General features: G+C 35.2%; 2 protein-coding genes across 4 annotated transcripts; both read right to left on the bottom strand.

Annotated features, from left to right (window-relative positions):
• Nucleotides 1-2,457: 2,457 nt before the first annotated feature.
• Nucleotides 2,458-12,585, bottom strand: LOC113733191 (signal peptide peptidase-like 4). Of its 3 annotated transcripts, none has more exons than XM_027259406.2 (14): nt 12,287-12,585; nt 10,857-11,015; nt 10,652-10,763; nt 10,076-10,195; nt 9,730-9,881; nt 9,444-9,626; nt 8,960-8,994; nt 7,354-7,516; nt 6,349-6,402; nt 6,079-6,171; nt 5,828-5,970; nt 5,473-5,543; nt 4,856-4,939; nt 2,458-3,011 (listed from the first exon to the last, which is right to left on the bottom strand). In XM_027259406.2, exons 1-14 carry the CDS (start codon nt 12,437-12,439, stop codon nt 2,905-2,907), a joined length of 1,629 nt encoding a protein of 542 aa, XP_027115207.1. In that variant the 5' UTR covers nt 12,440-12,585; the 3' UTR covers nt 2,458-2,904. The 3 variants fall into 3 exon arrangements, with proteins under 3 accessions (XP_027115207.1, XP_071937272.1, XP_071937271.1); XM_072081171.1 differs by having other exon boundaries at nt 10,857-11,032; nt 12,287-12,426; XM_072081170.1 differs by lacking the exon at nt 4,856-4,939 and having other exon boundaries at nt 2,802-3,011.
• A 3,990-nt stretch (nt 12,586-16,575) lies between these two features.
• LOC113729719 (putative pectate lyase 2) lies at nt 16,576-18,970 on the bottom strand. Its single transcript, XM_027253969.1, has 4 exons — nt 18,431-18,970; nt 18,132-18,235; nt 17,907-18,045; nt 16,576-16,794 (listed from the first exon to the last, which is right to left on the bottom strand). Exons 1-4 carry the CDS (start codon nt 18,968-18,970, stop codon nt 16,576-16,578), a joined length of 1,002 nt encoding a protein of 333 aa, XP_027109770.1.
• Between the last annotated feature and the right edge of the window lie 2,103 nt (nt 18,971-21,073).

Here is a 21,073-nt window from a genome sequence, read left to right as displayed (position 1 = left end):
ACGCTATGTATAAAGAAAGTTACACCGTGTGCTACCGATATTACGCGCAGTGCAAAATGCACACAATTGGTACACAACTCTGTCAGAGCAACAATTCACTGACTTTTTTTTTCAGCTATAAACTAAGGAATTAGCCTCAAAGGTGATTCTATCTCCTCTTACTTTCCCCATAAACCTTGCTACAGCCTGCATTAGTTTTTTTTTTTTTGGTAGGAAAGACTTGCATAAAATAAAAAGGAACAGCCTGCATTAGTAATTGAAGGAAATCATGCTAAGAAAAGAGCACATATTCTCTCTCTTGTGAGGATTTGGGAACCAATAGCAAGTTAGCTCAGGGATGGCCTTGAATATATGACATACATTTCTGAATTCTATCAAGCCATGATAATCCTGAAAGATGGCTATGTCCCTGAACATTTGTACTCCTTCACTGGTGCAAATGGATGCTAATGGATGTTTTCTAATCCATTCCTCCATCAAGTCAAAACACAACTGCCCAGGAAAAATCAAGAAATGAGTAAGAGTCATTATATCAACATCGATGTTACCATCCGAGAATAAAGAATGAATTAGTCTTGGAAACAAGTCTAACTTGGTGATCGACAATTTCCTGCAAGTATATAGAATCGATCGTAGTAATAGAAGTCACTTGGAGTAATTTAGGGGTCGAATCCACAGGGACGAATTAACTCTTTACTTCAATTATTTAACAAATTCTAACAAATAATAAGACTTGAATTTGAACGATTAAACTATTGAGTAAGTGGCAAAACAAGGAAATAAATCAAATAAAATAGTGATTGAAAGAATAATAGATGAGAACCTAGGGTCTTAGGTTTTAATCCAGAATTTGTATTAATTTATTAATTATTTTCTTGATTGGCTATGACCATCTCATATTTTAGTATTTTAAATTATCTCTCGATATATCTAAAGTATGCTTAATTAAATCTCACATCTCTTTCGAGATCACAAGAATTTAATTAAACCCTTCAAAAACCTAGATAACCTAATGGTATCATACAAATCCTAACCTACTCTCATGATTAGGCTAAACATGTTCATCTATCTAGTGTACAGTTGCATGTCACTTCTCAGTTTAATTCAATCCAAAGATCATGTTCATGTTAATCAGGCATAAATACGAAATTAAAATCAAGATAAATAAATCATAATAAAATGCAAGAAATTAAATTAGAAAAACTAATCAAATTCCTTCCCCCAACTCTAGAAGTCAATTTAGTACAACATAATGAAAATTTTAAAACCACAAATTCAACGAGCGAATACAAAGATAAGAATAAGAGAGAAACTTCTTAGTTGCTCATTCCAATCTTCTCCTTGCATGCTCCTTGATTCGCATAAGCTCGATCTTGATCTCTAAAGAAAAGTTAAAGAATGATGTTTAAACCAAGTTATATTAATGTTTTCCAACCCTAAAATTGTCCTAAAGATCTTCTATTTATAGCTACTAAACATTACAATTGAATTTCAGTTGGAATAGGTTTCTTAGAAGTTAGAACTGAAGAAAGGTGCGAGCAATTCGATGATGATTGGTGCTATGACCGGCCTGACGTCCAACGCCGATCATTACCTTGCAATCTTCAAACTCCAACTTCTAGTGATGTCTGAAGTGATGTCCGGTCCAATGACCAGCGCCGAACATCAGCCTTCAATTTTTTTTAATTTTGCATTTTAGCCCCCAAATTGAGAGAGAGTTGAAAGAGAGATTTCCAATTTCAAAAACCTATCTAACGACCATCATTTTAGCTCTTTTTGAAATGTCTCTGAAATTTGGGAAAAGCAGAAGAGCTGAAAAAGAGAGTCCAAAAAGTAATGATAAGAGGAATAAAGGTGATTATAGCAGCAATGGAGGAGCGCGGCAAAAACAAGTGTGGAGACGAAGTGACAAAAATTAGACGGAATAGATCTTGTGATTGGCAAAGTGATAGGTGCTACGATGACTGGAATGACAAAGGATGAAGGAAGTGGTCAAAGAAACGGAAGGCAAGAGGGGAGACGGTGGTGAGAGAGGTAAAATATTAGGGTTGGAGGAGGAAACGATGGTAGAGGAGGAGCAATCGACGATAGAGAAAGGATGCCTGTATTTCATATTTTTATGCTTGACCCAATTTTAATTTTTGACCCATATTAGATCTGTCCCATTTCTTAGGGTTTAGTTGTGGAATTGAAATTAGAATTCTTTTGGTCTGGTAAAGAATTCAATTTATGAAATTGTATCCGTAAAATTCAGATTCAATTCTAATTCTTTGAGTGGAACAGAATCCAAACAATAGAAATGTAATTGGAGCCCCAATTCCATTTCTAAACCCCAATTCCATGGAAACCAAACATACCCTTACTGCGACGGATTCCTGGCTTTAAACATCCAATCAAACGAGATTTGGAATGCCCAACCTTATTGTGGGGGATCCAAGATCCATATAGTTTCACGTATGGAACAACACAAATGCGTGGATTCATTAAAGTAGCAAAAACTACAAAAAGGAACTCTCTTACTCAAAATGCCTCGAGAGATTTATCACTTATCCTTTGGCAAAAGCATAACGCCTTGCCAACAGCTTTTCCCTCAAAGTACAAACAAGGTTGTTAGCTGCTAGAGTGCATGTAGCCTAGTATCTATATGCAAATAAACTGAGCTTGCCAATATGATACAACATAGTCCTGCAAACTACTAGCACACAATTAGTATGGTCACTACCCTCTGCTTGTTATTAATCCACTGTGAATCTGTCCTCGAGCAGGAACAGAAACAAACGCAATGCACGCATAACCTGCAATTTTCCACATTACCCACATTCTAGCTCTCTGCTTGCTATCCAATTAGGCATCTCCAGTGTAATACCTACATGCAGTTAACCGGCCTGAACAATGAGATCCCAATCATTCAGTCTGTTGGAGTTCGACATGGGAGCAAGGTCTCTCTGGCTCTCCTCTTGTCCATAGATTCTTAAGATCACCTCTCTTCTTCCCTAATGTCAAGAATGTACCTGCAATGACAGTCATTCCCATAAAAATGGAGACACACAGCTCTGGCCTCAATCAAACTTCCAGTTGGTGATGACCAGGCATGGCTATCACCATAACCTTACCTTTATGTATCAATTGTTCCATAATTCCAAGACATGGAAAAATACATGCACTGGAAGATAATAAGTTAACAGACTAACTAGGATATGAAAGCATATGTTCAAGAACATTTACATATATTGGAACGCACGCTTTCCTTTTTAAAGATGTCTGATACAGATTTATCTGTTAAAGATGCACGAGAGTAGAAACAACAGGTACCCATCCATGTTTCCCATTAAAATCTATTTTAGTTTTACTTAATCTTCATTCAATTATGAAACTCTCACCTCTCACTGACTTGGTACTTTTTCCACCAGTATGCTTTTACCTAATTCTAATGTTACACTTCAAGCATTATAAAAGAGGTTGATATGTGGTTGGTTCAACAAACCCCTTCTAAGTTGCAAAACCCAACTGCAAAATGCATATTACAGAATCCATCACAGGCAATCAAAATTCCATCATCACGAGTAACACCATATCAAGCGCAAACACAACACATGCTATTTTTTTTAAAATTAATTTTCCTTACTTCTTGACTATCTTAATTTTTGCATTGCATTGTAACTTGCATAGTTACAGCAACTATGATCTGTGTGCTGAGATGATCTGAAGGCAATGGAATTTCTCTACACCTTAATCTTTCGGTCAATAGAACTGGTCAAAACTAAGTCATCGACATATAACCAACATCAGCCATTGCATGTCAGATGCAATGGAACAAAGATGTAAGCAATAGCTCGTTCTAACAGCAGGGTCATTACCAAGCAAACGAATTGCTTACACACTACAATCAAAATAAATTTATACTGATTTTGACTCAGAATAGGCTTAGCAGCCGCCCTGCTCCCCTAGGGTCCACTATGTCTTAAGCTAAAAGCCTCTATTCTTGCTACGATTACTTTAAGCCCAAAGAAAGCATTTGATAATCCTGCTATATATATTTGAAAGAGGAACTTTTTTACCAATGACTTCCACTACAACTGATCTGGCTATTGTCTCAGCAAGTTGTTTGTTGCCTGACTTCAGAGAATGGATTTAATAATTGATTTAGTCCACACGCTACCAGAACCATGGTTGCTAGGATCTTAAAGGCCAAATTAGTCACAGTTTACAGATCTGAAAAGTCAAGTCTCAATTACCCTAGTCCATCAACAATGCAGTTCAAGGACTCACTAATAACATTAGAAAGTAACATATCAAACCAAAAGGTAGTAGAGGTTTAAACGGTAATTTGTGTGTCTGTGTGGGATTTCAATTACCCACACTTTGTTATGCCTTTACAACCTATTCTCCTTCCAGCTCAGTACAAAGTAAATTGCAACAAGAAGGTTGTCCCAAATAGAGATCCAAGTGAGATTGTGCTCTAATTTTAGAACTAAAGGGCGGATTGACCGCTCATTCTCAGTCAATTGAATTACGTCACGGATAATAGCATGCATATATGTCTTTAGAATTGAAATGGATATATGGGATAATAGCATGCATATATGGGATTTCAATTACCCACACTTTGTTATGCCTTTACAACCTATTCTCCTTCCAGCTCAGTACAAAGTAAATTGCAACAAGAAGGTTGTCCCAAATAGAGATCCAAGTGAGATTGTGCTCTAATTTTAGAACTAAAGGGCGGATTGATCGCTCATTCTCAGTCAATTGAATTACATCATAGATAATAGCATGCATATATGTCCTTAGAATTGAAATGCAAAATGTTAATTCTATCCCCAATTATCAGCAAGGAGACAAACTTGTTCTTTACCTAGTGTGAAAGGAACAATATAAAGTAATGCTGGTTGGCCATGTCCATCCATCATGTTCAGGGCCATGTAAGTAATGAGGAGACCTGCAGGGAGTAAATGTGTTGTTACACAAAAGCTGGCTTCTTGTGGCACGTATGCCATCGGGTAAATGAGTACAAGCATCTGAGCAAAACCAATAGGATCATAGATTGATCCTTATTTCAAGAAAATCTTATTAAGGCTTCTAGACAAGTCTTCAGCTGTACATGAGACAAATAAGTCTGCTCAATGGTGGGTGAGCATATCATCCCTAAATTTCTCCATTTCCAAAAGCCGCTCTTTTGATAACCTGCTTCATGTATCTAAAGATACTCACTATACAGCAACTTGCATTATGGTGGTGCCTCTCCAGTCACCCAATTGAATCTCGCATAATGACATCCCAACAATTCCCAAATCCCAAAAGAAAGGGAAAAGCGAAAAGTTCCAATTTATGTTGAACTATTTTTCTTTCTAATTAAACAAAGGGCAGAAGGATAAAAAGGACAAATAAACAGCACATGCACATACATTTAGATGTATGTATATCATGAAAAAACATGAGAAGGAAGAAATTCCACATCAGTTTTGGTTATACCTAATCCATACGCAATCATTGCCCACAGAAAGTATCCTTCTCGAAGATTCTTCTTGGACAGCCAATCATACCTGCAAGGACAGTTGAAAGATTGGTGAAATTTTCAAACTGAATTGCCAACCAGAATAAAGAGTATGCTATATCCAGCACTACTACATTATGAAATTTCCGAACATGGCTCTCTAAGGGCATCTAATTGAGATAAGCAAACTTAGCTGCTACATGGCCAATAGTTTACACCCTCTTCCAAGGGGAATTGCCAGAGATTGAGTACATTAAGACATTCTAGCAAAGCTAGAATTCAATTCAAAGAGGACAATATTTCTTGATATCTTTGAGCGCTCATCTCCACTACCTTAGTGAAAAGGCCACCAGCAATCCAGGCAAGATGATGTCGCCAAATCCAATTATACTGTAGCCACCCCATGGATCAAACATCCGAGGGATCTTGAGTAGCATTGGTATACCATCTTCTCCACTTCTATCACCACGAGCAACCTGTGTCAGAAAACAACTTTTGGCATTCATCAGCCAAAGAACTTTTTGCATTTATTCATGAAGAATCAACACTCATATGCCTGAAAGAAGATCATGAAGAATGCGTACCACTATCATCACACTCTCCTTAAACCACCACTTTGAAACAAACACCCAGAAAATGTCATATAGGAATGCACAACTTAGTAGAACTGTTCCAACCTGACCATATCAAGGAAAAGAAGAGAAAAATGTGAAATATTGCAGGGTGACACCATCATGATGTCATTCTCTGTTTGAATAGAACTACTTGGAGCATATAGGGACCAAATATAGAGTTCAAATACATGAAGTAATGAAAAACATGACTCTTGACAGGAGAAGAAGAAACTTAAATACCTTCAAATTTGGAACTCGTATGATCTGGAGAACTGTGACTATCAAAGCAATACCCTAGGTAAAGAAAAAAAAACATTAATTTCTTCGACATTAATATTATTATCCATTCTTTGCGGAAGGCCTGTCCTCACAAAAGATAAGTCAAGTAAAGCAAATAAACAATGTTAGCGTATAACAAGATCAGCAGACACAACCATGCCACATAAATCCTGCCTCAGAAAAGCAGACTATAAATTAACAACCAAATTTCACACACATTTGGTTTCTGAAAGAGGAAAATTGTAATTCTGAGCTAAATCTGACAGAATGGTAAGATACACACCATGGCAACATGAAGCTGCAATAGATTCAACAAAAAGCCAGCTAACTTAAGGTGCCTGTACTATTTGCATTTCCATTTCCAATTAAAAGAGAAGTGTACACAAGAAGGATTTTGTCTTTAGATGGAACCTGAAAACGTCTAACTCAGTTGTCATATCTCAAGCATTTTAATAGAGCCAGAAGATGACTCTGAGGTCAAGCTTAGTTTACTGGCATATATTATTTGAAGTTTAATTATGGAGCACAAAAAATAAAAATTTCATACTGGACCAAATAAAAACAGTCCAGCATTTCCACAATAAACAAAGCATCAAAGCCTTTATCAGGCATGACTTTATCCAATGAAAACAATCAGAAAGGTAATTAGAAATCAAAATGTCTGCAACTGTGACAGGCCTAGCATGACAATCCCAAGATCTAAAAGATGCGTTATTGATGGCACAATGAACTAGAATAATGCAAACTAGATACATATCTTTAATTGTTTGTCTTCATATCTCCCATATTATACCTAATGTGAAGAGAAATAAAGAGAGTTACTCACTTGGGTATTCCAGAGAGCAGTTATTTAGACTGCCAAGAAGGTCCACTGTTTATAAGCAATTAATTATCTAAAATTGAACAACCACACGATAATCTAAGAAAATAGTAACTTACTAATGAAAATAGCTAAAGTTTGCTTACAAGGATATCTTGACCAATCCAAGCAAATGAGACACGGCGGTAAACTGCCCATACAACAGCAAATGCTATGCAGAATGGAGAAACAGCCAGTGTCAGGTATGATACAGCTCCAATAAAGGGGACCTTTATGAAAGACTCTCCAGCATGTTCAAAACATCTGAAACTGTATTTCTACATTGTTAGATTGTACTTGCAAGGAATCAGCAAAGAGAAAGCATAAAGATTCAAAACTTCCATTTCTTGACTTAAAGATGCCCTAATGAAACTTAAAATAACATAAAATCATATAGCACAAAAAGAAACCAGGTAATCTTGATAATCATGTCAGCAGAAATCTGGCCCAATCAATCAGAAGGGGAAACAAGGAAGATTTCTTGAAAACAGCACAAGTTATTTATATTGGTCCCAAAAGCTCTAGAAAGAGGAATGCTTTTTAGCTTGGTGATGTGATAGACACTATTGGGCCCTTAAGCACTTAGCCTAAGATCTTATTTTCTATTGTTATCCTTATTCAAGAGAAAACATTTAGTAGACGATATGTGGACGGTGGATTGCATTTAATCTTCCTAATTTTCAAGCAGCATAAAAGTGAAAGAGAAAAGACAGACCTAGTTTGCTCCCCATCAGCAATGGTAAAACAGGCTAGTTGTTTTCAAGAAGACGAAAACATGCATAAGATGGACATGCTAATACCCAACAGGACGATGTAGAATTAGTCGGCAATAATGACATGCAAACAAATTACATTTTGGAGCAGGTTACGTCAATGTTCAATTGCAAAGAAAAGTATCAGATTCAAAAAAGAAAAAAATTAACCGGCCATTAGGAGTAACAAACACAGTGATGCCAAACCTGATTGGTAATTGCTTAACATAAATAGTACATAAGAATATAGCAATATTGCGGTAATGACACAGTGATATAGTTACATTCTCACTTGTATGGGTAAATTACATAAGCATTTCCATTCTTGCTTAGAAAAAATGCTCCCTTAATGGCTTACAGGTAAACTGGTCACTACAATTTCCATTTACGGAGGAGATGCATTTCTTAAACTCATACTGGTAAGAGAAGCAGAAAAGCAATAGCAGTCATAAAGTCAATCATTATGAAAAAAGACTTGCAATTTCCGTTCAAGTAGCATGGAGGTATGGAAGAGACATATTTTTCCTTGTTCACAGTGAAATGTAAAGGACAGGAAGAAAGAAATTTAGATCATACTCTACAATTACTACCACAGCTTCAAAAAATTAAAGTTTTTGATGACTAGAAAAGATATTTCCTCCTCTCCAGCTGTATTCCTAAATTGGTGAATGTATATGAGTAGGCAAGAGGCAAAACAAATTTTGTTTCAATGGAGTCAAAACTCAAGCTACAAAAAATTCCTTCCTTTCTTTGGCACCAGTTTTGTGGAAAATCCTCCTCCTTGTCCGCCTACTAAATCAGAAAAAATAATTTCTCCACAGCTACTTTCCATACATCAGCTAATCAGAAAAATCCACGTTTCCACATCACTCACCCTTTTTCCAGCTTTCCAAAGATGGCATATAACAGAGATAACATTAGCACTACAATTAAACATTAAAGAAATATATACAGTACATACCATGATAACAATGCCACCAAACAGGTTTGCAGTCCCTATGAGAAAGAAAAGACAAAAGGTTCAGAATTCAATTCAAAAGAGAACCTTAATTTCGACACCCAACAAAGTTTGCAACATTAACACAATCATTAAAACGTTAACAGTAGCTTTGAGCAAATACACAAAGAAGATCGGGCTCAGTCCAGAGAATCAGATACAATCTTGTAATCCGAAAAGGAAGACAAAAAAAAATCATGCCACGGTTATCTTTTATGAACAATTTTTACAAGCAGGCATAGGCAAGGATTACTTGTTATTACATGACTTCTCTATATGGATAAATGGTCAATTAAGAGTGGTATAAAAAATCTCTTATTTCTTTTCCATAAACATAAAATATCCTTCAGTAAGCTGGTATGGAGTCACAAAGGACAACATAACTTGGTTCCCGTGCAAAATCTCCAATCTTCAGCTATGAGATTTAAGTAATCCAGAAGCGACTAACCTCTATGCCGCCAATGCAAAATAGAACCACCAGCACCTCAATGAACCAGAATGACATCAATTTGTAAAGCATAACCAAGAAACCAGAAGCAACTACAACAAAGAGAACTGCAGAAGTTGTGTTGATGTCCACCACTCCTCTTAAATTACTACTCTCCAAATTAAGATAGTCATCTGAGCCATCCTGCAAGAGTGAGAAAGCACATCAAGCCCATAGGAGAAGAGCTGTCTTTAAGTAACAAAGTTCCTCGCTAATTTGTGGACAACATTAAAAGGTATAGCATTACCTTTAAAAGCTTGTCCATCTCAATTGCTGCTTCTCTAGCAGTCCATGCAGACCAGTACGATGCACATAAGATTGCGCCAACAGCCATAAGCCATAAAAACACTTCAGCTACATCAACAAGTGGACGGTGCGGAGAATATAGTTGCGCCATAACTGAGGCAGGAAGTGAATTTGTTAATCACACTGAAAATAACATCAAGCACTGTATATGCCTGAACCATATATAGCAATTAAAATTTATGGACAGAAACTGAGTAAAAACTACTCCATGTTGTTACCCTTCTTCAAACACAACATTATTTGGAAAAACACAGAGGGAGAAAGATAATCACACAGAATAAACTTACCAGCAGACTTGTTTTTCATAACGGCCTCCAACTTCTGACCAGCATCAATAGGAAGCATCACAGCAGGTATCTGAATATCTATATCAGTCTCGTTGGGTTCACAAACCATCTTGAAGAGTTCTGAGGAGGCAAGGCACCCAAAAGCAAAATAATAAAATAGTTGTCAGAAAGCAAACGCTTAGAAAAAAAAAAAAACTCCACTGACAAACTTGAAATAAACTCTAGAGAAAGAATGAAGATTCATATTGCTTAATGTTGAACAAAATTGAATATAAGGATTCAGCACACTCAATCTACAGCAATTTCATAGACAAACTTTCACATAATTAATATGGAAGATACAAGTTGCTTATTCTGCATTTTACATTCCAGGCCAACACATAAATAAACAATCTTCAACTGTCACGTGATTTTGTAAAAAGAAGAGGTACAGAATGTGTCTCTATCTAGCATCTCCTTACACTTATAAAACGACGGAGAATTGCACAAAAATGCACAAGCATATTATGTCAACATCCTCAAGGACTGTATATGGGTGATTTAAACCATTAAAAACGGGATGTTTAGAACACCAACCTGTCTGGTTGTTAATGATGAGGACTGCAGAAGCACCTGCTTCCTCTGCAACATTTGCTTTAGTTGTGAAACTACAATTACCTCGGTACACCAAGATGACCTCACCGGTAAGCTACCAAACATTAAGTACTCTTAGAGTTGGGCTTGTGATATGAACAGGAACTCTTAAAGATCGAGCACCAGTTGGGGGAAAAGCAAAGCATACCTTATTTTTTGGTTTACTACAACAATCAGGGGGGTCAGCAAGGGCAAGTCTTGTTTGGTCGGCACGCTTCTCTTTGGATTCCAAGGTTTGGCCAAATCGAGCACCAACACCAACAAATTCCATTTCCTCATTGCCATCAATCCAAGTTGCAACTTTCACCTATTAAATAGAAGTGACTTAGGCATCAGACAAAAAACTGCAATCAGAAGTTGAAGAGAATTAAGTGGGGTAGTCTTCTGAAGCACCCTACCATCTAAAATCTGGAATAAAATGCAGAATCAACCCAGACATACAAGGATTCTGCTCAGTGAAAAAGGGGGATAAAAAACCAAAACTAGAGCACTCTAAGAAAATTAGTTGGGTTTTATGACAGCTTTGTTTAATGACAGAAAGTCCCAATTAATACCGCAACCAGCAACTGAAATTCATAGCAGACATCATACCAGTGATATCCACTGGGAAAAAAAGAAAAGAAAAAAGACATAGACAAAATTATCTCATGTTATTTTTGTTGTCACATTATCTTCTTTTTTCTAGCATAATCACCATTGAGCCCTTTGTCTTTGTGCATTCTTGATAAATTTGCGGTCATTCAAATGTCTTAGTAGGAATTTTGGCACCAATAGGTGTCACCAAGAAAACATCAGAATATTAGAGTTATACTGCTTCTTACCACATTGAAATGTACATTTACACAACATGTGCTAAAAGCTATATGTCAGAGCTATCACAAATTGTTGTTAGCCAAGAAAGTCCGGATAAAGTATATAAACAAGTAATTGAAATTGTTCTCCTTAAGGAAACCTTAAGATTTAAATTTGGGGACCCTGATTGCTGATTGATTAATATAGATACACGACTTTCAACAAAAATTCCAACTATCTATCTTTTCCGGTTTGCTCGACAAGAATTTTGGAAATCAATCACTAAATTCCTAGAGTGAAGCACACTGCAAAAGGTGAACATTCGTTATACAACTCCCCTTCGTGAAAGATCTCGTATAATTCAATGAAGTACAAAAGGAAAAACAAACATCTTAGCCAGAGTAGCAAGAGAATCAACAACAGCAACTAATAGCTACAAAAACAACAAAAGGACAGCTTCAAGATTCAGCAATTATACTTTGGACAAGGACTATTATGCTGATGGTCATTTTAAACTAAAAATTAATTGATGAACAAAAAGTAAAACAAATTGATACACCGAAATATTCAAGAAAAAACAAAACCTATACTTTCAAAAGCACGAAAATCAGAACACGGAAAATAGCATATTAGAGTATACTATACTTGATATAAGAAAAACAATGCAAAACCTTTAGAAACGACTCAAAATATGCATACTAAAAGTTAGATAATTAAGATAAAACAATGAAAAACAGATTTCTTTTTACCAATTAACCAGAAAAGGACAGCTGAAAGGGTTATTACCAGAACAAAATTATTGTCACAACCAGGTCTTCTAGGTGCCTCATCATCTTGGTGAACTATATCGCCTGCAAACACTGAAGAACTACTCAAAAACACAACTGCAAGAACAACTGTACTAACAGTACAGCTCAAAGCTCTCATCTTTAACTTCATCAGCTCAAAAAAAAAAAGACCAGAAAGTTTTCCAGAGGAAGATCAATTGGGTTTTGTTCAAAACTAATGCTGATTTTATTGTTGTGGGGTTATGTGAACTGTGAACTGTAGGAGGTAAAGTGGAAAACAGAGGAGAATGGTATGGATGAAAGAAGAAGTGGGGCTGTTAAGGGGCTGTTTGGCTTTAGTTTTATTTTAATTTCGCTTTACGACAAGTGACAAGTTGTTGATTTAGCGTTGGTCACGTCAGGAAAGCCCTCTTATAACCGTTGATCAAAGTTCTTGGACTGTCGCAGAATGACACTGAAACAACGCTTGGAATGGAGCGTGACTCACACGCTCGACCCTGGTGGTGACGTGCTAAAGTCTTTTTTGTTTTTTGACGTGTTAAAGTCTAAAATTAGAAGATAATTAGTTACACCAATGAACACTATCCATGTTTCACTGTTTAATTTAGTGGTGTTCCTGTCCAAGATCATTAAATGATATTATAATGAAATTCCTCTTTCTTTCTCACAAGTTTCTTATTATTCTCATCACATTTTCACGCTAGCAAATATAGAACTGTTCCAAGTACATTTTAATAAGCAAACCAATATTAGTTTGATACATTATTTGTTAAATGAAAATTTTGAAACTTGGTGATACTCATGTCTAATAAAAGTTAAGCGTAAATAGCTTTTGTCGTTACATTGAATGTACGAAAGTTATTTTTTTTTATGAATTATCAAACAGATTCAAGTAGATATTTGAACTTCAAAAGCTACTCCAAATCAAGTTTGATATATAAATAGTTGCAAAATTTTTACTTCATTTAATGAATAAATCTACCAAAGTGATTAATGGCAAACTCGTTTTTGGCTTTTTCTGAAACGTATATAAAGTACATACTATCCTTAAATTTGGATTTGATATTTGGGTCGATAGAATTTTTGATGATTTGGGTTAAACCAATTTGTTGCTAACTAATATTTCATTTATATATTATCCAAAATCTCAACTTATCTTGTATCCTATTTGAGAATGATATACACTATGACATCTTTGAAATGTGCTAAATGAGACATGATAATATTTTACGCTATAAAGTTTTTCGATTTTTTTAACGAGTCTTAATAGACACTCATTAGCACACCTAAATTATATTTAACTTATCATATGAATATATGCAATCACAATCATCGCACTCCTTATATTTAAGCACATTTTGAAATTAGTCGTATTTTTTAAAAACTAAGGTTGTGTTTAAATTGCAATTTTCTAAAATTTTTTATAAAAAGTGTACTATAACGATTTGATATATATGAGGTAAAAAAGTGATTGAAAAATGTATTTACGGAAAATATAGAAAATTTTTGGTAGAAAATCCCTTTCCAAACAAGGCCTAATACTTGAAACTTCTCTTAACGAGTGTTTATTGAGCATCGTTAACCAAATTGTATGGAATTAATTATAATTAAATAGAAGATTTCTTTGGGTTTTGCTAGTATGATATAAAAAGTTTTTATATTTTGTGACTAAGGAGCATGTACAAAGGTGGTCATCCCTAATTTTATCTTCTCCAAAAGTTTAATTTTTTAACATAAAATTATATATAATTCATGGGTGGGTGATAATATGAGTATATTATATTGGGATTGCTATCATGTCATTTAGGACAAACAATAAAGCCTGATATATAGATATATGAGATACATGTTGGCCATACAATGAAAAAATAACATGCAAAAAAGTGAATAAATAGTATTTTGCATATATTTTCACATAATATGTAAAGATGATTAAATAAAGCTTTTATCCAAGTTTTGATTAAATAAATAGTATTTTGCATAATATGTCTTCAAGTTGGATACTTCTATACTCAAAACTCAAAAGCTCAATATTGCCGAGAGAGAGAGAGAGAGAGAGAGCAGAAAATCAATTAATATGAAAAAAAGAATACTTAGGGAATAAAAAGGTACCAACCACATTGGATAAAGAGAAAGTGAAATGGCGCGTGACAGAAAAGTCGTGGCACCGTCGACTGTCGGAGCATAACGATTTATTACGGGCCGTATAGGCCGTACAGATAAGACGGCGCCATAAATTACTAATGATCTTGGCTTTTGTAATCAGATTCAGAAACCTAGTTGTGATCTTCTGCCCTCGACGTCATTCAATTTCTCTGCACCTTCAGTCTCATTGGTCATGAGCAAAATGGATATGGACTTGATCTCATCATTATTTGGGGCAGGACGGTCATCAGGCGGACCGCTTCTGAGCAGTTTACGATCAAAATTTGACTAAAAAAAATTATACGATCCAAATTTCATCTTGTATCTCATTTTTAATAACATGTATGAGACTTATAAAATTTTATTCTAAAATTACACGTTATTAAAAATAAATTATATTATGTATAAATAAAATTACCCTGTATGTAAAATGCACGTAACTTTCAGAAACAGTTGCATAGATGAACGTAACCTTTCAGGAACGGTTGCATATTCTAACCTTCAACCGTTCCTGCCCCTCTGGTCCATCACATCATATTCTAAGCTATACGTAATGAAATTGTACTACGCATTGACTTTTGTCACCTCTCCTTGACGCTTGACTATTCGTGTGGCAATAGTCCCTGAACAATTCATGTGAACTGAACATGGCCAATTTGACCTAGTCCTTTCCAAATTAATATGCGGATGATCCGGTTTACAATTTATAGTGCGTGCTGTCACCTTGGAAGATGCATTAATTGATGGGCTAACTTTTTTGGTAGGCATAACTGTTATTGATCATCAAGGTAGCTTATATGTACAAAACTAACAAAATATATTTTAATTGATAACCCGTTTTATTTATCACTGAAAAAGTTCAGATTTCGAATTATTAAGAAAGTAAAAGAAAACTCACTATTAAGAAGGTCACAAGTACAAATTGTACTGTTAAGGAGAAAAGTGAAAAAAAAAAATGATAAACATCGAAAAATAATCGACCGTTTCTCTTTTAAGAGAAAGGAAAGGAAGGATAAGAAAAAGGGCTTAACAAACCCTAATTATATCATAATAATATCACTATTTGAAGATACAAAGTCAAATACATCTACCAAAATACGCGTGAAGGAAATTAGAAGAAACCAACAATAATTATGTCAATAAGAATGCAGGGCAAATTAACCGGCAGTAAGCTCCATGGTCTCCCTTTGCCTACATGAGTCATGACCTACCTTTTTGTACTTTCACCTATTGACTGTGTACTCGAAGCTGATTTAAATCCCTAATAACAAGCCCACTTATAAATGTTGGCTAAATTGCGTCTAGCTCCTTGTATTGGTGCTTTAGTTTTATTTTATCCCATAAACTATTTTATATTTTGAATCCCCATTAGATTGAATCATGTCTCTTTCTTCATTTTTTTTAAAACATCTTTAGTTTTTATTGTCTTTCCCTGTTTTAATTTCCTTTAACTTTGCTTCTTCTTACTCTCGTACATATTATATATGTGGGCATGGTATTTTCTATAGCTTAATTCTCTACCTTTTTAACTAATTTATTCATTTTTTTTTTTGGTGAGTCTGTTGAAGTCATGAATGTTAACTGGATTGACTTGAAACTCTATTATGTTTATACAAAGAGAAGCAATTTAAAAAGACAAAATTTATAGACAAACCCTCACAATTTTGAGGATTTTGCTTTTGGCCTATCACATTTAGAATGAATTAAATTTGGTTATGATTAAACTCTCTTTGTTGGTCGTCTTTCTAGCAAACAATGGTGCGTGCACAAAACTCAGGAATTTGAAGTTTTAAAACCAGAACAAGTATCCAAAAAACTTTTTTTTTTAAAAAAAAAAGAAAAGGGAAGAAAGAAACAAAACATCAAACCTCTAATGGCCATATAGCATTGAAAGTACTTCTCAAGAGACACATGGTTTACAATGAGGTGGTTCCAAACCAACCAGCAAGCACAAAAAAAGAAAAAAGAAAAAAGAAAAAGAAACCGTAAAATCTAGTAGTTTTTAAAGGGCTAGCTGGCTAGTAACCAGCTAGGTTGCAGCACTAATCACATGCATAATCCCATATTTAATCAATCTAAAATTCTTAATCAAGTCCAAACGTATTACTGTTTGTAGAACGACATATAATGTGATGTGATAATCTAACATGTTTTGTTTGTGTTACATTCCAGAGGACCAGCATCAGAGGTTAAAGTCAGAACTGCAGCCCCATGTGCGACGGTGAAGGATTGAGATGGTGAGTAATTAGGAAGATAGCTTCCTGATCCCGACTGAACGAAAAAAGCTCCATTGTTAAATACATCCCGGGAAGATTTCCACGTCCAGGTCTTCCAATCTTCATCTTGAATCCTCATTGTAACCTGTTAAAAGGTACAAGTGAAACTTGGATTCTATACCTTTTACTGTCGAGACCATATAAATTTTTTTTCAACAGTCAAGTTATATTTTCTTCTATATTCTATATTGGGATAATTTGAGATACCTCCCACGATGTTTCTGACAGTTGCACTTAAATACCCTCTAAAATTAAAAATTACACTCACCTCCCTTTGATGGACACATTTAATAAATATTGCAGCCTCTGTCACTAAAAGAAAGTTAAAAAGTGGGAAAAGGTACTTACACACAATTTTTTGCCAACTTTACCTTCTTTATATTCTGAACGAAACATTTGCCACTTTATTTATAAAAATTAATTAAAAAGAGAAAAAAGATATGAAAGCAGTAGGGATCCTCTCAGTACAACATAGAGTACATGTACAATTTTGCACTTTTGATCATTAGAAGCAAGAAGAGTTGGATAGGTTGCAACAGCTATATCTAACAGTTATATCTTGGCAGCATATAAGTTGGATAAAATGTAAAAGATGAATACTATTTTCAACTCTTAGCATTCTTCCTCTCTATGGCATTTGAGGAATAATAAAATCAATTTTGAAGATAACAGTTGAGAAATGACAAAATCAATTTTTCTTTTGTAGATGATCGTGCCAAGAAGCAAATAAAAAAATATTATTGTTGTAGGCAATTTTTTTCTCACATTTTTGCAATAATATTAGGCACAACATTTTGAGGGCAAGTTGGTCATTAGAAGGCATTTGGTGCAGACATGTTGTCACATCCATCACAGAGGGGAGGTAAGTGTAATTTTTAATTTTAGAGGCTATTCAAGTATAATTGTTAGAAACCTTGAGGGAGGTATTTGAAATGATCCCTTCTATATTTATATGAGATCGTAGATATCAGTTATGTCAAAGTTATGTGTGATGATTTAAGTCGTACATTTTCAAAAAAAAAAAATTGTATTGTTGGCTAAATCATGACAATAAATCGTTTGGAACAGTTATATCTGACCACAATCGCAGCCACTTTTCCCTCTGTCACTATAGAAAGTCTATCTCGCTTGCATATAGGTTAGTATGAAAATTACCGTCTAGATCAATTTCAATACAATTTTGATGAGAAATTATACCTCCTTGGCTCGAGGATTGTCTGAAGCAGTGTATTGGTTGCCTTCACTTAGTATGGTGGGGTTCGCACTCCCACCAATGGCATAACTTGTCCATCTTTCATACCTGTTGTTTGCAACATGGGCATAGCCGTGCCTAACTCTGTAGTTCTTGCTCGTATTAGTAAAGTTTCAAAAACCTTTCAAGTGTACTGATTGACCTATACAATGCTACAAAATAACTCTCACCTTGGCATCCTTTGGAGTAGACCCGGGCCAAAGTAATTGAATGCAACAGTAATCCTCATGCTCTTGTCCTCGTCATGATCATCATCGTGTCCAAGCAACATGACCTAGTGCATGAGGGCACAAAGTTATTACTCATATTAATATCCAAAAAATAAAAATGATGGTGCAAGAGCTTAATTTATGATTAATTTCTAGGGATGATAGAACTAAGTTAAAATAAAATCCTAAATTATATATGTAGACACATGCATGTAACTTTTAGCTTGTACTGGATTATTGATGGCCTTGTACATGCTTACTTTATCTTGTTTCGTGAAGAAATTGTTGGAGATGGTGATCGCAGTGGAACCACGAATGATGTCTCCGAGGCCATCTACACAGCTAGAGAAAAAGCAATGATCAGTCCATGCATCAGAAGATCCAGTTATGGTTATGGCATCACCCAAGCCCGGCCTCTGGGCTTCACAATCATGAATGCTGATTCCATGTATTATAACATGGCTAGCACTTCTGACCTCCATGCATGGTCCATTGGCAATTTCTACCTTGACTCCTCTCCCATCTATGGTCTTGTAACTACTCACAGATAGAACTGCTTTCAAAGAAATTATCATGTCCTTGGCGAATAAAATCCAAAGAGGTTCCCTCTGGATTGCACCATAGCGTAATGTCCCTGGCTTGGGATTGGAGGGGTTGTCGGATGAGTCGGTAACAGTATAAACTCTACCATTTTTTCCACCCGTTGCATCGGCGCCAAAGCCTCTTGCACAATCAGCTAAAGCCTGGCGATTGGCGGCCCAGTTAGGGTCTGAACGCCAGCAAGAATCTATGGCGTTCATTCTGTCACCTTGGGAATGAGTTTGTAAGATGAAAGAAATAAATGTTAGTAGAAAGCATGAAAGCAATGAAGGAAATCTTGGGTAGGCCATAGCTTGTGATGAATTTGAGAAGCAATTAACGTTAGAAGTCGATGTGCATGAAAGAAAAGCAACCTTGGAGGATCTATTTATAGGAGATCAGAAAGGAGTATCTAAAATGGTCAGGTAATAAGGATATCATTGTTTATTACGATGTTTAAGAGTAAAGTTGTGAAAATAAGCTTGAAACGAAAGTTGACTGGGTATTTAACTCATGCTAAAAGAGAAATCTCGTATTAGTTTTTTTTTTTTAATTTTCATGGGTTATTAAATTCTAAAGATCTGATTTGTTCAAAATGCAGGTCTTTGAAAGTAATTACGTGTGAACGTGTCGTGAATGATTATGTTGCTAGATTATAAGTGTTTTACTAATAAAATTAGAGATAAAAACTTGGGATGGCGAGTTTTTTTTTTATATAGGTTTGAAGTAGCATTCTCTTGTGCATTTGTAATATAATTCTGAGATTGTTTTTTCAAGGGTTGTAATCGAACCGACCTGTTTGTGAGCAGATCAATCAAAAACTTGACTCGAACTCAGATTGACTGAGTTCCAGTAGCTCGATAAGTTGAGCAAGTCGAGTTCAAGTATCTAGATACAATGTTTGAAAGTTCATCGAGCCTTATCGAGTTTTTTAATTTTAATTCTTTAATATATTATTATTGTGAAATTATCCTTATGCCTAAAAAAGTAGTTGAATTTACGAAATATTTCAAATCGTATAAAATTTTTAAAGGGTAATAATATCTTTTCGTTCAAAAATTGTCAAGAAAATAAAATTTTCTTATTCGAGATCGATAAGACTCGCATTGACTCGAGTTAATGCAAATCAAGCTCAAGTTCTATGAGCAATCATTGAACTCGAGTTCGAGCATCCTTCTTGCATGTCGAGTCGAACTCTAGTATCGCGAATTAGGCTTAATTACATCCCTGGCACTTTCTCCCGTTACAAGTTGTGTATCATCCTCATTTTCTTGGTCACCGACATTCGTTTTTGTCTTGCTTAGCTCCCAACTAGCTAGTCCAGGAGTCATAAACCTTCCTAGTTGGGATTACATAAGCTATAGTTTCTTCGTATAGGGAGTGAAAACAACCATTTACATCAACCATATATCTTAATGGAAGGAAAACTTCATGTCAATTTCTGACAACACAAACCCCACAAGTGAAGTTTCATCTTAACTAGCTAAGCGCCTGCGGCTTTGACCATTTCTAATTGAAGAATGATTAACAAGCAAATCATGAGCGAAAATCTTTTTATACGACTTTAAATTCTCTTTAATTTCCATCACATCCCAAAAAGCTTACATCAATCTGGGAAAACAGTAAATTATTACTCCCTCCGTCCCATTGAAAGTGTCATACTTTTCATTTTAGAATGTCCCAAAATAATTGTCATATTAGAAAAGTCAAAACACCTTTTATATTTTTTATATATAATATTATATATATATATAATACAAAATAAGGAAAATAACTGTTCTAATTTAACCACTTGGGCTAACTCATGTTACTGAAAAATTGCAGTTCTAAGTCCAGAAATCTAAATTGGATTTATCTATTCAATCATTTTGCAGGATGAAACATTTAAAAGCACTAGTACTGTTATCACGTAATCAGAATTTAGGCCTCACTTCAACTGATGACATTGCATCTTTGGAAGAACTATCATAGTAACATAATTGTTCTGTGTACAGCTCTAACTTTAAAGTAGTATTTGATGATTTCAGATTTCCACCTGGCAGCACTGGATCGCCATTTTTTCCATCCAGTATATATTTGATGGTATTGTACAAACTCATCAGTTTCATGGAAACTTAAATTTAAGTTTACACTCAAATTGTATGCATTTATACCAAAAGTTATAAGAATTACGTCTCAAGGCGGAGACTGAAACTGGTCATGCATAATGAGGTTTCAAGAAATTGACTGGTGAACTGAGCTGGACTGCTGGTGCTGAGTGATCGATCATCAAAAGTTCCATTTTTCCACGCACAAACCCTCCTCAGCGTTAACCAAAAAAAGAG

This window comes from Coffea arabica, chromosome 2e, assembly GCF_036785885.1.
Source record: "Coffea arabica cultivar ET-39 chromosome 2e, Coffea Arabica ET-39 HiFi, whole genome shotgun sequence".
Classification (NCBI taxonomy): domain Eukaryota; kingdom Viridiplantae; phylum Streptophyta; class Magnoliopsida; order Gentianales; family Rubiaceae; genus Coffea; species Coffea arabica.
The sequence above is the reverse complement of the archived record's forward strand: the minus strand, read 5'-3'. Positions and strand labels throughout refer to the sequence as shown.